This window comes from Anser cygnoides, chromosome 1 (genome assembly GCF_040182565.1).
Source record: "Anser cygnoides isolate HZ-2024a breed goose chromosome 1, Taihu_goose_T2T_genome, whole genome shotgun sequence".
In the NCBI taxonomy this organism is placed as follows: Eukaryota; Metazoa; Chordata; class Aves; order Anseriformes; family Anatidae; genus Anser; species Anser cygnoides.
Window position 1 is genome coordinate 15,481,450 of NC_089873.1, and position 16,724 is coordinate 15,498,173.

The window sequence follows — 16,724 nt, forward strand, 5'->3', positions numbered from 1 at the left end:
ACTATTACCTGCTTTACTGATTCATATCTCCACAGAAACACCACGGTTGTGCCAATGACCATATTGCAGCATATAATAGCAGGATATTACCAGCTCGGCTCAGGACTTAAATGCACATGTGAACTAAAAGAAGTGATATTCCAGCTGAAGGGCATGTAATGTCTATACTTTCTATACTATATTCCACATCTCTATTTTCAGACCTCGAACTCATTGCAAGAGGTGTTTTTTCTTTTAATGTTTTAAATTTTCATCACAGTTAATCCTGGTGACCATTTCCAGGCAAACGAAGGAAAAGAATATCATCAGGAGTAGTAGTCAACATGGATTTACCAAGGAGAAATCATGCCTGACTACCCTGATAAGCTTCAATAATAAAATTGCAAACCTGATGAATGAGCAGTGGACATTATCTACCCAGACTTCAGTAAGACTTTTGACACTGTCCCCCATAAGATCCTCATAGACAAGCTGTTGAAGTATGGGATGTATAAACACACAAGTGAGGTGGACTGAAAACTGGCTGAATGGATGGCCCCAGGCGGTGGTAATAGGTGGCACGAAGTCTAGTTGGAGGCCAGTAATGAGCAGAGTACCCCAGGGGTAAATACTGTGTCCAGACCTGTTTAGCATCTTCTTTATCAATCTGGACAATGGGATAGAGTGCAACCTCAGTAAATTTCTGAATGACACAAAACTGGGAGGAATGGCTGATTCACCACAGGGCCATGCTGCCATCCAGAGGGACCTTGACAGGCTGAAGATATGAGTTGGTATGAACCTTGTGAAGTTCAACAAGGAGAAGAGCAGAGTCCTTCACCTGGGGAGGAATAACCCCATGCACCAGTACAGGCTGGGTGACACACAGCTGGAAAGCAGGTTGGCAGAAAAGGATTTGGGGGTCCTGGTGGACATCAAGTCGAACATGAAAATTCTCAGTAAATTCTCACGTAAATAAAGAATTTCTTCCCTATATCTAATCTAAATCTACCCTCTTTTAGTTTAAAGCCATTCCCCCTTGTCCTGTCACTACACCCCCTGACAAAGAGTCCCTTCCCAGCTTTACTGCAGGCCCCCTTTAGGCACTGGAAGGCCGCTGTAAGGTCTCCCTGGGGCCTTCTCTTCTCTAGGCTGAACAACCCCAACTCCCTCAGCCTGTCCACATAGGAGAGGTGCTTCAGCCCCTTGATCATCCTTGTGGGCCTCCTCTGGACTCGTTCTAATATGTCCATGTCCTTCTTGGACCTGGATGAGGTAACTTGATGCAGTGGGTGGCATCCCTGCCCCATGGCAGGGGGGGTGGAACTAGATGATCTTTAAGGCCCCTTCAATCCAAGCCAGCCATTCTATGATTCTACAATTCTGTGATTCTTGTGCTGGGGACCCCAGAGCCGAACACAGTACTCCAGGTGAGGTCTCACAAGAGCAGAGGAGAGGGGTAGAATCACCTCCCTGTCAGATGTAGTTTCAGGTTTGTTTTACTGCTTGCAAATAATCTCCACCCATCATCTTTCCACTGACACAAAGGAAGAAAAATCTGGATTCAGCTTTCCATGACAAACTCCTAAGAAAACACTGCAAAGTTGTAAACTAACGAAGACAATTTCCTGGGCAAACGAGGAAAAAGAGAGGGGGGAAAAAACATAGGAAAACCTCTGAGTACAATAACAACAAACATTTTAATTTTGTATTAGATGATTATTGCCATCATCTACCAGTTAAAGCAAGCAGGGAAACATTTAACAGGCTTGGATGTGAGTTTCTTCTATTTGACAACATACAGTACTTCTGTCAAAAAAGAGCAGGTAGGGATCTCTGTAAAACAAGTATCATACCTCTTGTAACAGTTTGAGATGGCTGGGTCAATACTTTGATATCCAAAGCATTTTTTATGTTCTCCTCCAGGACTGTGCAGTATCCATCCACCACGTTAGCAATGGTATCCTTCAAAGTTCCAAGGTTATAGAAAACCTGAAGAGCAGTTCCCACTTGAGTAGGACTCTAGAGAAAGAAGATTTTCAAAAATGACAATTACCTTTAACTGTATTAATAGGTTTATTTTTCCATGATGAAGGCATCGTTTTACAGGACAAGTTCATCTTAAAGTTCAGCCTGCTAATTCATTTCATTTAATGTTAAATAAATGGTATGTATAACAGAGATCAGAGGGGAAAGGAGAGGGCTGATTTCCTTTGACTGCTTAGCAATGCTGAGCTTAGCTTTTTTTGGCAGTACCCTCTGAATAAGAAGAATGGAAAAAAGGATGGGAAGCACAGCTGGCAATATATCTCAGGGTGGGTTACCCCAATAATTCCTAGGTTCTGATCCAATAATTGATCCAATAATTCCTAGGTTAATTAAAGTACAGCTATATTCAGCTACAGTGTAGCTAGTAATATTGTTTTAACATATGGTATCTCTTATGGCACTGTCATCTCAGTGCCAAACAGCTGATTAAATCTGATATAGATTAAAAAAAAAAAAAATACTAACCAAGGGCAAGCAGGTCAAGCCCTACCACTGACTGACGCAGAATTTAAGCTAATATTGCTACATTTCTCTTTCTAGTGCTGACAATAACTTCATCTTCCTCACAGCAGAAATAAGAGTGCAAAGCAACACAGTGATCATTTCCAAAGCCTTTAAAAAAAAAAAAAAAGCTGAAGTGCCTTTGTACTGTGAGCTTTTCCAAAATACAGGAGAGTGAAAGCCATTCAAAAACTTTTCAGGTCCATTGTTTAACAGACCTTTGATTATAATTAAATCTCATGATAATACCACTGAGCAACACTAAACACTGGCACGGGTGCTATTCAGCAAGAGAAAAGCCTCAAATTACTGCCTTTGGAAACAAAGCACTGTCATCCAGACGCTGAATACTGCTTTTTTATTCAGCTTTCACAGGCAGTTAGTGGAGGAGAGCGATCAGTTGATCATTCACACGTTAGAGATGCAGCCTTTCCTCATTTTTTCTTAGTGAATTCTGCTAGCAGGAAAGAATCTGGTCTGGCAGAAATCCTCGCCCCCAGACGAGACAGAAGCACAGGAGACCACAGGAGCATCCCACCAGAAACCCCATTTTGACTTCCTCTAGCAGTGAGGCCTTATGCCATCACACTCTCCTTGCTCGAGGCTGCCGCAGTGGCAGCCACTGACATTAAAAGGGACTGCAAGACCCATGTAACCTTGCTTCGTCTTCCCCAGGTGAGAGTTTTCTTCAGCTAGACACTGTTGAGTGAAAGAAAGTGTGTGCTCATCTGCCTCTCAAACGTGGGGAACTTGCACTGACACCACACCAGTAAAGCTACGACACAGCTGTTAGATCAAGGGTCCGCTTGCTGGCACATCCACTTACTGCAACAACTCTCCTAACACATCAATGAACAGTGCATCTCCCCCAAAACTAACGTTTCACAGGTTTAATCCATGTTCATGACTTTCTAGGGCTTCTGTATAACTACAAAGCTCAGAACCACAACTAAAGCACAAAAACTAGACCCCACCTCCTTGCCAGATCCCGACGAGGAGTTTCCAGGTTTAGGGCAAAGCAATGCAATATTAGGCATGCAATATGGTTTGCAGACCTTACACTAACTGTACCAGTTTCTTTTTCCAAACAGTGTGGGTGTTAATGAGCATTCCCAGCTGAGTATTATGGGCCCGGGACTTGTAGGTTTAGTTTTTTGACAACTGGGTATGCTGTAAAATTTCTAAGCATCCTGTGGGTGTGCTTGTGGAGGTGGAAAAGTAAGCCATAAAGACTGGAAGATTAATGGGATGTCAGAAAACGAAGAATAGTATAATGCAAGGAGGGAATCTAGGGACAGAACGAACAAGAAAAAGAAAATACAAATGGGAAGAAGATGGGAAATAGATTGGAAAGAAACTGGAAGGAAGAAAAAGAATGAAACTGAAAGGAAGGAAACCAAGACAAGACTCCTCTCATTTACCAGTCTTCCCTGTTGAAATTGTCTTGATTTTTATAGACTGTTTATAAAATTATAAATCCAGACAGAAAGGCAGTAATGTAAAATCAATACCATACTGCAACTGTAACAGCATTCAACCAGCTTTCAGTCAGATTCCAGTAAATGTTCATATATTAATTAACAAAATAAAAAAAGTAGAACAGCAGACAGGGCACTGGCTATCCTGAATAACCTATGGTCAGATACTTTCCTGACAGAGGCAATACAGGCACAAACCCTTTCAGTCAAAAGATGAACCTCAGGGCTCCCACAGGTTAGCAAACTATCTCTGCAGCTCCTGGTCAAGAAAGACTGAAATGCGTTCCCACAGAGCCTGGGCTCTGTTTCAAAAGACCTGGTTTTAGCCAAAGGTGGTCAACCAATTCATTCTGAAGCTAGGAATTGTTAGAGAATAACCAAAACACACTCTTATGGAAAACTGTTATTCACTGGAAATACCTTCCAAATTTGGTAGCAAAGTGAAAATCGGAGTAGAAGAAAGATGATGTAGGTGTCCTACTTCTTGCTTTAAATTGTGGACATGGCTGCTGACAGATGGGTTTTAGCTCATGTGTTCACCCTGTGTATATCAAGGATTAAACATATACCAAAAATCTGACATTATACTACAAAATACCTTTTTTTTTTTTTTTCGTATACAGCATTTTTCTCACTACAAAAACAGTCTGTGTTTTATTTGCCCCAGACAGGCTATATAAAGTCCATTGTTGGTTCAGCTCTAGTCCCAGGAGAACTGCATTTTTTTATGCACAGCTAATTTCTAGGTTTAGACAATATGTTAAAAAAAATGTAGAATCTCTTGGGAACAATTGTATTACATAGAAATAAAATGTTGGAAAGCTAGAAGAAAAACAATTGTACTTTCAGGCTTGCATACACACCTCAAAATTAGACTGCTTACCATTAGTACACACTAAACAAAAATTTGAGAATCAGTATTGCAGAATTTGCCACTACCAAGAGATTTTATAAGAAATTGCCCCATATATTTTTCTTCTATTTGCAAAAGCTTAAATCTAAATGATTCTGAAAGTCCAACGATTGTCACAATTTTTATCAAATGTAAAGCATGCATTCAAATAAAAAAATCTCTCTACAAAAGTGATTTACAATGGAAAATGGAATTACATCAGAGAATAATATCCAGAACAGCTATCCAAAATGGAACATTGGGTAAAGTAGTATAACTATTTTTTAGATGGGATTTAAGAAGTTTACAAACAGGATTTCATAATCAAGTTGTCTGCCACTGCAGGCACCTACACTTAGCAATTTGTAAGTGTTCACCTTAGAGAACATAAGATCCTATGTTCCTTTTTGTTTTAAATGCCTTGTTTTGTGAATGAACACTCAGAAGTAGTATTGGATTGTCTATTTTTATCATGTAAGAAGGTATGGGAAGTTAGAGCAAGAGGAAGACAAAATTCTGCTTCTAACAAAACAGTGTCTTACAAGAAAATACTCCTTTATATAATAAATTACCATCCTCAAAATATTTATACACATACCATAAACTTTAATTTATGGCAAACAAGAGAGATGGGATAAAGAAAAATAGCATAGCATTTAGTAAAATGTTAGTAGTACAGCATAATATAACGTGCATCCACACAACCATACACAAATGAAATAAAACTGTAACCCCACAACCTGTAGGACTACAATACTACCTACTTGAAGATCAACTACATTGACCCTCAGATAATCAAAATTACACTGGGGCAGGGTGCTAAGGAGAGATGGAGCTAAGTCCCGCGGTAATACTCTTCTCTGTTCAAATCACACCTGCACTTGGCATGTCACAACATAATACGTTACAGATATACGGAAACTAAATCTGACAAATTGAAGAGTATAGAAAGACTCCATGAATCATCAGTTCAGTATATGAAAAAATACAGAGTCACAGAATCACAGAATTGTAGGGGTTGGAAGGGACCTCCAAGATCATCGCGTCCAACCCCCCTGCCAAAGCAGGCTCCCTAGAGCAGATTGCCCAGGTCTTGTATATCTCCAGAGAAGGAGACTCCACAAAAAAAAATGCCCTAATTTGCTTAAAAGTAAGTTCTACAATTTAAGAAACTGGCACAAAATTTCAAAATAGCAGAGTTCCTAGACACTCATCACAGAACATATGAAATAGCTTGATCATCATAAGGCTGATATTAGTCACCATGTGAAAAGAGGTATGGATGTTTCAATTTATGTTTTAGCAAAACATGAAGATACCCATTATCACTAGCACCTATGAAGAGATGGCACCTTCATACCAAAAGCTCCTTTTCTCAGTCATTCAAAGCTGTTCATTTTAGCAACATCATCTCTGATGCATTTTATTCCATTCCATTTGGTTCTCTAGACCATCATAGCCAAGAAGAAAAAAAAGGTGACAAGGAATCATTCTGTAGTCATTAGGTATGAATGTCTTTTTCTTTCACAATTATATCACGTGGTTGTTTTCCAGAGTAGGCAATGAGACTCAATAACCCACGAGGTGCTGTCCAGTCCAAGCCAACATTTACAGTCATTCTGCAGAGTAGAACCCTATCTGGTCATTTCCTTTCCCACAGAGATAATGACCCTGTGAAGACTAGATAGAAAAAAAGTCATTACAGACTTAAAGTAAATAATTACCTACCAAATTTTTAGTTTGTAAATATCTCCTAGGATGGAAGCAAGTCATTTTTTTTCTGTCAAATACCAACACTGCAAATGACTATTATAGAATGTCCAACACTGTAGGCTTTTATCTTGTGATTGCCACAATCATTATCTGAACAATCTTCTGAAAGCATGGCTAAATAAAAAGCAATTTTCTTTTTCATTATTAGAAATGCAGCTTGGATGAGCAAGCCTGCTCCTCACAAGGAAGTGTGGTGATGACACTGAGCTAATTTGGGGCCAGGAAGATTCCTAGCACAAGGCTGAACTGAAAATAAGAAACCTAGATGACAGGCAAAACTAATCAGCTCAACGGTTATAAACACAGTTTCCAAACTCACTGTACCTTCTCAGGGCATGGGATTGACCACGTGGCCCTTTATTCTCCAGCCAGTGCTGTCCCCAGGAGCTCAGAATCCTATTTCTTTACACAGTGCAAATCTGTCCATATGACCCCATGCTGCAGCGTTTTCACCTGTGTGGACTACCACCTCAAGTGAATTTCCCAGAATACTCATGGACATATACTATATGTGACAATTAAAACTTCATGAATAATTAGTGTTAGAAAAGTAACTCATTCCTAACTGTCTTGTAGTTAAATTTCACAGGTGCCAGTACCACAAAATCAGAAGGGCCCTCTGAGGAAACATGTTTCTGCACAACAGTTTAGAAGCACTATATTCAGGGAAGTCAAGCCTGAACCAGTCCCTCACTTAGTAATGAAGTTCCACAGCTACTTGTGTACCCAAAACCACTTTCGCTTTCCTTACTAAAATCAGAAGAATGACTCTGACTGAAAATCTGTATTATTCACAGACGCTGTTCAGGAAAGACTGTGGCAGGAACACAACAGAAACTTTTCACTATATATATATATATATATATAAAATGTATATGTAGGCATATATATTATGTGCTGCCATACCCTTAAGCGGCAAAACATTTACCATGTCACATACACACAAACAAAAAGCGTAACAGAATACAAAAAGAATTACATAGGTTGCTTAGTTAAGGAAGAGCCATAATTACTAGTAAGTCCAGGTATTCCATGTATCACTTCAACAAAGTGGTCTGTCAATGTGGCAAATCAAGAACTACCACAAATAATATTTTCAACAAAGGCACAACATTTCCTAGCCATCAAAAAATACCTGTCATAAACATATAGGAACAGTAGAACATGGCACAAACCGAAATAACCAAACCTGCACGCTAAGAAACATTCTCTGACTGAGGATTCAGAAGGCTATTGCAATTCTTTAGGAATAAATACTTACAAAACCATCTTCCAGAATGGTGCTTTTGAGTAACTTTGACTAGCACTTAGTATTAAATAATTTAATTTGATAGTAGATTTACTATATTGGAAACTATTTCCGTTACGTTCCTACATTTACTTCATGTGGCTAATTTTGTTAGTATGAAATAGCATTTGCAATTTCCAACACAGCATGGCTGTACAAGATCACTTCAACAAGCTGAAAAAGTGCTCTTCATAGCTTCTGCAATGGTTTTAAATTTGTTGCAAATACATGTGCATATACAGTGTTAACAACCAGTTAGTCTAGCTTTCTTTGTGAGGCTGAAAATCCCTGGCCAGCTCTTCATTTACAGTATTTTCACCTTCTCACCTCTCGATGCAATCCAACCCACTGCCTCCTTCAAATATTTTTTCATTGATGAGGTTACTACCCCTAATGATAAGTATTACTACTTGAAGGCAAGATAATTGAGAAAGGTTTTGTAGACACTTGCAGTTACCACTTACAAGTAGTTCTTAGTTGTCTCTTACGGAAACCAAAAGTGAAAAAAGTGAGAAGTTACTTGGAAGTTGTGCCTCAATTTAAAGAGCTCAAACAGGTAAGCAGTGAAGGAAACTCAGCCACCCCCGTCACAGAAAAGGTAAAGTGACCTACTGAACAGAGTTAATAACTTATTGAGACTTGCTGGAACTCTTGCTTTGCAGTATCACTTTGCTATTTTAATTGCAGAAAAAATTAACAAAAACCTAGAAGTAGAAATTAAATGCCAATGAAATTCAACTGCAATCTAAAAACAGTATTTTATTTCATTTCTATATGTCCAGGCTTTAAAAAAAATTAATTGGTATATCACAACTCCTAAAAATGAACCTACTTAGGGAAGCACATCTCTATGATCATTATCACTCCATCTGTCTTTTACTCTGTTCATCTTTAAAATCTGAGCAATACATGAAAAGGTCAAATTGACAATGTAAAGCCAAAGAATACAGACTTTTTTCTAATGAACTTCCAGTTCTTCCTGTTTTGACCTTTGCAGACTTGGAGGAAGTGTGAGGTTAAGACATTACATTTTTCTATAGAAGGCAATACTGACATAATACGCTGGCTAGACTCTAAAAAAGCACATTTGAAACCTTAAGAGGCAAGAATCCCCCAGCTAAATATTTAAATATGGTTAGGTTATAATATCTACCTTCTGCCAGCCCATGTTTGGAATACCCAACTTCCTGCAGTAGAAGGACTTTGGCTTTCAAAGTGAACAATGAGCCATAAACTCCATCATGTCCTCAAGCTAGGTCAGCCTTTTGTTTCTTAGAGTAATGAGAAGTATATAACAAGAAGCACTGCACTACAAAGGTTGAGAAAAGAAAGAAAGGAGGAAAAAAAAAAAAAAAAAAGAAACAGCAGCAATAAAACACTAGAAAGCAAAGAAACAAGATTTTTCAACACAGCTAAATAGCTTGCCAAAACACTTATTCTCAATAACAGTGTAATCAAAGCAACAGATGGCTAAGAGCTAATGGAACAGAAAGGCATCAGGAACTGTCGTAAAGAATTATCTCATGAAACATCAAGCACTTTCCCAAAGTTTACCAAAGCCTTAGGCTATAAATGTGACAGCAATTTGAAAGAAAGTATCTGGCACCTCTGAGGACAGATCAGCTAGGGCAAGTAGTCCATAACAATTAAAAAGTTTATCCTACAATGCTGCATTTGAGTTTAGAAAGAGTATAAATTCAGAATAGAAATCAGACAAAATGCTAAATCTGGCAGGCTATAAGGAAATGGGGGCATCTGACCCAAATCAAACTTCTTAAAATGCATTTCTCACCTACCTCTTACACAACCTGACCAATCTCTAAAGCTCTCTACGGTAACAAAACTTTCGGTCAGTTAATCTGAAGATGATCACTACTGAAAAAAAACCCACAGTTATCACTGGGGGCCAGAGAGTAGCACCTCTGTTGCCTCCATGCAACTTCAACTTGCACCTGCTGACTGAAGCACAGAAATATAAGTATACAAAATCTCATCAGTAATTCTGAGCTCTGGACAGCAGCTCATCACCAGGTGTTTTCTCCCACCACAGAATATCCTTATGCATGTGCTCACTCTGTTAACTGGTTAAACAAAGTCATTACGAGCAACAGAAATCCTAGGATTTCCTTCTAATTAAGCCTTAGCACTTAAGATTAGGGATTAGCTACCTGAGAGCTGTAATTGGTTTGTTTTTCTCCTCTGTTTATAAAAAAATCCAATTTCAGACAAACACCCTTCAAAAGGTATGTTCCGAATGATTTAAGTACCTAAAAGCCCACCTGTTTTTTTTTGTTTGTTTTTTTTTTTGTTCCCTTGCTAGTCTTTGCAATAAGATAATAATTACCTGCGCAAGTGACAGCATCTCATTTATGGAATCCGTATTACATATTGTCAAAAGCTCTTAAGTGCCCTCAAATATGTTAAAGGGACTAACTTTAAAAAGTTATTTTAAATTATTTTCAATTATTGTTTTCATGTTTAACTTTTTGGGAATGATACCTGCAGCAGGAAAGGAGGGGGACAGAATAGGACAAGAATAAACAAGTGCCTGACTTCTTCCAAGCAGAAGACATTTTTCATCATCTAGGAGCCTCAGCATTTTGCTGCAAGATTTCTCCTTTCCAATGCAACATACTGTTCAGTTCTATATACCATTTCAAAATAACCCAAAGCTTTAAATACTTTGTTATCATAGGAACATCTCCAAACAGGCGATTATGCAGAATTTCATGTGGCATTGAGTAGCAGATCAAGAACACGATGAAACACCCGTTTCTCAGAGGAGACTGAGACAAAGAACAGGTTTTTAACCTGAGAAAAAAGCAAAATGAATTATATCATCTTGTTTAGATAAGTATCATGTTTTTTCGATCAGATTTTTCACTCTGCTGTATGCAGATGTGGCTTATTAATGCTTGATCCGTTCTCCTTGGATCACCTAATTGCATTATTTCAGAACCTGTTAACAATCAACAGCCAACAGCACAAACCCCAAATAGAATTACAGTCTGGAAAAGGCATTTAACAATAACATACTATTTTATCTGGGGAGAAAGAGCCTCGCTGTAGCCTTAGTTTTGAAGAGAGACAGATACACAAAAGTACCAATTAAAAAGACTGGGATGGATTATACAGAGATGCAGCCAAAGCCAGGGTCACTCTCTGCTCAGTTCTATCTGTGGAATCCAAGCAGAATTTCATACACACTGTTTACCTATGGGTATTTAAACCAAATTAGAAATCATTTTAATCAAACTGGTATAAAACGTTTGAATGGACAAGGACTTTGGAGGAAGAATATTTTATTTCAATTTTTATTAAATTCATTCTGTAGAGACAAGACCACCCTAATTGAAGCACTGTGATGTCAGTGACGAAAAAAAGCCTCTACGGTTCTCCGTCCAATCTCACCTCAACTATTTTCAAAGAGATCTAATCTTAGCTTGCCTTTCTTGATCTGTAGCAAGGCAAACAACACTTCCTCATTTCACAGCTCCACCTTATCCATTTCCCATTTCATCCTCCAACCCTTCTGTACAGTTTTGTTCTCCTAACTGCTCCTTCCATTCACATTTTTCTCTCAGCAGCTAGATTCAGCTCCTAAACTTAGTTTCCAGTTCCCATACTGATACACACTGTCCTCAGTCTCCTCCTTTCTACCCTTATAGCATATTTTATTTACAAAGCCTTTCACAGTTGAGCTGCTCATAGCAGTGGCCCGTGCCTCTCTGCATATAAATGGATGAATCAATTACCATATTTGCATTAATTATCCTAACAGCATTAGAATCAGATACCTTCCTGTCCTTTTACATATTAGCCAGCCTTCGTGCCGTTCCAGTTCTGCAATGTGGTCAGGGCTGCCCAAGAGGTACCAGCTGACACGTTTCCAGTCCACAGAAAGCACCTAAACAGATGGACAGCCAGAACACACGAGCAGACTACGCAGCAGCCTCTAATTTGAAATCACTTCTGTCTGCAAAGAAAGCTGAACTCAGTGTTATTAAACATTCCTGTGTTTTCATGACGGATATTCTACGAGGAGTAATTTTTTAGTGATCACAAATGACATTTACTAATTGGTATGAAACCAAACTAAGTGCTTCCCATTTCAGAATAACTGGTCTCAATGGAAAGATCTAACACTCGGGGTAGTTTCTTATGGCTTTCTAAGGAGCTCTGATTTTTTTCCTGAACACACACGATGCATAGCTAATTCCAGTAGATATGTAAAACCAGTACAGCTACCCGTACTCTTTGAAAAGCATTATCAAGCTTGAGTTAATATGCATTTAAAACGTCACCTACAATGGAAGATTAAGTTTTAACATTTTGCTGGCAAACGGCCAGATTAATCAAGACGAACCTTCAAAAAAAAAAAAAAAGGACCATGAGTGAATTTAAAAATCATCCAGCTGTTCTCATATAAAACTGTCACTAAACAGAATATAAAGATTTTGGCAAACAGCTGAGTGATGAATCATAGCAGAGTGAAGGGATATAAAACATTAATGACTTCTCAATTTTCACCTATTACTTTACTATAAAAGACGGTTAGGTAAAAATATTGTACAGATCAGATGTACTTTCAGGAATACCCATTTATAGGAACTATTTATAAACCACTTTCTTGCACTATCATAAAAACAGGAACAGAAATGATGGGATTAGAAGGGCCACAGAATAATAAATCCTTACAAATAAACACCGGAAAGTGCAGGCTATTTGTTGTGCTGCACTGAAAAGTACAGTGAAGTACTTGCAAATACTCCATTATCCAGTCACAGATTTTTTGGTCTAATTCTGCATTTGTGAGTCACAAACACCTACAGGAAAAAAAAAAAAAGGAAAAAAGAAAAAAAAATCCCAGACACATTATCTGTCAATCCGTTTTGATTAACCATTTACACAGGCTAGGAGCAGCAAAGAATTTATAAAAATACCGTTCCACAGTTGGACACCAATTACATTAAGCTTCCTAAATTACATCTATATAGGGCAATGCACAATGGTGAAGTGATATAAAGCTTTCTACATCACATCTGAAAGCAAACAAATTCTGCACAACCCCATAATCTGTTTCTAAATTCAGTATACATATTTTAATAAATGCATAGATCCATCAAAATCTGAATGATCAGAATCCCACTGTAGAAAGAGAGAACACCCATGTCCATTACTGTCATGGCTTTATAACCCAGCAGTAAAAAAAGTAAGTCACAATATGAAAATAAAACCTCTGTTAATTTTATAACCATTTTTCTACAAGCATGCACAGTATAAAAGATGAATCTGCTAGTTTAGAATGACTTCTCCACTACCAAGTCTTTTTATTCTTTTTTTCTTAATAACCCTTTAAGAAAAGCAGTGTTTCTCTTATTTAAAAGAAAATCAAATCAAATTCTCCTTTACATATTCTCTAGTTACTAATTGTTGCTTTCCAATACTTCTACTAGCAATGAACATGACCAAGAAACATTACAAAATGCATCCAGGAACTTAAATGACTGCAGGGCAATGAAATTCTTCGGTATTTGCACTCACTGTGCATTTTTGGGATATCCCCATTGGACACTGTATTTAATTTAGTGATTAATCACTGACATTCCAAACATTCATTTTTTTAATATCACATTCATATATATAAGTGTACTTACACTGTTATGCATCAGCATTGTGCAGAAACAATTAGAAAGCTTTAAAAGGCACTGTGAATGTGACAGGAGAACAAAGTGAATCTACCAGTTTTAACATTTATAGCAATACCACATTCATGTCATTTTTTGTCTTCTGCTTGCTTTACTACTAACAACACAATGCATTTGAGGTTTTCTTTAGCAAGGGCACAGGGAACAAGTATCAAGTGATTTGGGATCAAATACTGCATTGACATCATGCTTCACATTTTCCATCTGGAAAATAAAGACAATAATCCACAACCGAGATCTACGCTAAAGATGTATTTATTTAATTATTGCTGCAAGCATCACGAAAAACTTCTTTTCAGTTTTATAAATAACTAACTCTTTCAAAGAAGTGAAATATCTGTCCACAATTTCTTAAAAAACAAACAAACAAAAAATAAAAAACAGCTGGAAACTCAAGTTATATTTTTGTAGTGAATGTGTCTAATCAGCCATAAAGGACAATATTGTTAACATAGCATTAGAGCAGATTAAATAATTGGGCATTTTTAGGTCCCAGACCATAAATACATCGTAGGATATATAATTGCATGTCTGAGCCCAGAAACACATTTTTCCCCTAGTGAAAAGCAAGAACATGTATTTTCTTCTAAACACCTCTCTGTACACTTCCTTCCTCTCCAACTCTGCCTCTGGAGTATCTGACAAATACTTTTACTTTTTAAATGCTGAAGATCCTCTTTCATTTGAAGCTGTTGTCGTGACAGGTTTCCATAGTGCTTCCCTGCAGCAATCACTGCTTCTGCCTTCTCTATTTCTATTTTAAAAAAATAACTCTGACTAGCAAAAAAAAAAAAGGAAAGATTCAGAAAAAAAAAGGGGGGGGGGGAGCTTAAATAAATTGCCTCTGCATTACAGCCAGAACAGCAGCAGAAAGGAAGCAACACTGAACAATGCTGTTTGCTCTCCCATACCCCTTTGCAGGGGTATGTCACCATTTGCAGGTTTAAGTCACCAAAGTAAAGGCAAGCTTATTTTTAAAATCGGTTCCAACCATGTTAATTCTTTGGTAAGAAGTAATAGCAGTGCAGTTAATGAAAATTCAGGGAAACAGCAGTTCTTTTAATGGCTTCAAAGTGTTTTTAAGTTAAAGAGAGAAAAAAACAATCTGCTGACTGGAGATTGGACTCAGGAGCTTAAGATGTGACTGTGAGCAGGTCACTGAGGCCTCAGTGCACAGGGTCCTGAACCCAGACCCTCCCAGCTGCCAAGGACATGCTGTCCCCACTGGCCTACAGCTCTTCCTCCATTTTACCCACTGTCCTGGTTCCAGTTAGGACAGAGTTAAGTAGCTCATAGTAGCTGGTAGGGTGCTATGTTTTGGATTAGGATGAGAAGAGCGCTGATAACATGCTGATGTTTTAATTGTTGCAGAGCAGTGTTTACACCAGGCCAAGGACTTTTCGGCTTCTTGCTCTGTCCTGCCAGCGAGCAGGCTGGGGGTGCAGCAGGAGCTGGGAGGGGACAGACCCAGGACAGCTGACCCAAACTGGCCAAAGGGGTATTCCATACCATCTGACGTCATGCTAAACAATATATAGGGGTGGCTGGCCGGGGTGGGGGGGCCGGCTGCTCGGGAATAGGCTGGGCATCGGTCAGCGGGTGGTGAGCAATTGCATTGTGCATCACTTGTTTCTTACACATTATTATTATTAATACTATTATCATTATCACTATTATTATTATTATTGTTATTATTATTTTCCTGTCTTAATAAACTGTCTTTATCTCAACTCACAGGCTTCACTTTCCCGTTTCTCTCCCCCCATCCCAGAGAGGGAGGGGGGAGGGTGAGCGAACGGCTGTGTGGTGTTTAGCTGCCAGCCGGGTTAAACCACAACACCCACGAACGTTGTTTCCCTTGGGTCTATACCTTCTCTATCAAGTAGATCCAAGATCTCAGCACAAATGAGTTGTCTCATCTGCACAAGTATACGATGAAGTTCACGGATGCTTGTAGAAGTTGACTTGGACATGTTGTAGTGATGAGCCCTTGAGCGGCCAGAGCAGCGTGCTACCACCCCAGCCCTGCTGGGAGCTCCAGGGCACTTCTTAAAATGAGAAACAGTCCAAAGCCCCTCAGGCTTGGCATGGCACTGGGCCTCACTCCCTGAAGACGTGCTTCAGCGCCTGTAGCACAGAGCACAGGCGCCTTCGTTCCAAGCAGCCAGCCATGCCTAAAAGGAAGACTCAGGTACATCAACTCAGGAAAGGTATTTGCTTGTGAAACCCAGCAAAGCAATTCCTTTAACAACTGTAAATGCGTGCCTGGGTGTAGGAGAAAGGCTGTTTTTTGTACACTGACCTTTCTCTCTCCCTCTTCATTTTTATTGCCATAACGCTTACTGTGTGTGGCAAGATCTAGGAGAGTTATAAATCTCACTGGGCCTCTATTTTTCATTGCAAAACACAGATGTTGATACTTCAAAAAGATGCTGAAAGGGCAACAGCAACTGTAAGGAATTCTGGTAATACGGATTATAGATTTATTGAGTGTAGATCAAACTCAAGGTAAATCTTTATTGAAAGCACCAACCCCTCAGATCAAAACAGAAAATACAGAATACCAGTGAACAGCAACAGTATTTTACTGTGCACACCTGGAAACAATGTGCAGTAAAGATGAAACTCGGCACAGGGGATTTCTGGCAGATGTGAAAACATTTTTCAGTCTTGGTACATGTTTTCCTTCTGCTTGAAACTCAAATCATGTACATGATCAAAACAGATGGTTATTGATTTGTCATGAATACAAAGAATTAATATGATGAAATGTTACAACTCAGTACTATCTCTGAATGAACTCGTCCATTAAAACCCATGCACGCAGTTGTAACAGCTTGCACCAGGACTAAATAATACAAGACAGTTGAGCATGTCAGCTAAAAATTGCATTTTCTCTACTTACATACCAGTAAATAAGGCCACAAGGACTGACAAAGAGCAAAGATACTAAAAGATATATATAACTATGTGCAATTTATTTTTAGACTCAGGATAATATTTCATTTAATGTTAGATACTAACTTTTTTCAGAAAATAAAATGAGTATTTTATCT

The 16,724-nt window shown here is 38.6% G+C and overlaps 1 protein-coding gene across 2 annotated transcripts in view; it reads right to left on the minus strand.

Moving 5' to 3' along the window:
* COG5 (component of oligomeric golgi complex 5) overlaps positions 1 to 16,724 on the minus strand; it is a 186,000-nt gene that overhangs the window by 64,539 nt on the left and 104,737 nt on the right. For both annotated transcript variants that reach the window (XM_066989725.1, XM_066989728.1), the window contains one exon: positions 1,836 to 2,001. In XM_066989725.1, coding sequence (XP_066845826.1) covers positions 1,836 to 2,001 — 166 coding nt within the window. The remainder of the gene's footprint in view (positions 1 to 1,835; positions 2,002 to 16,724) is intronic.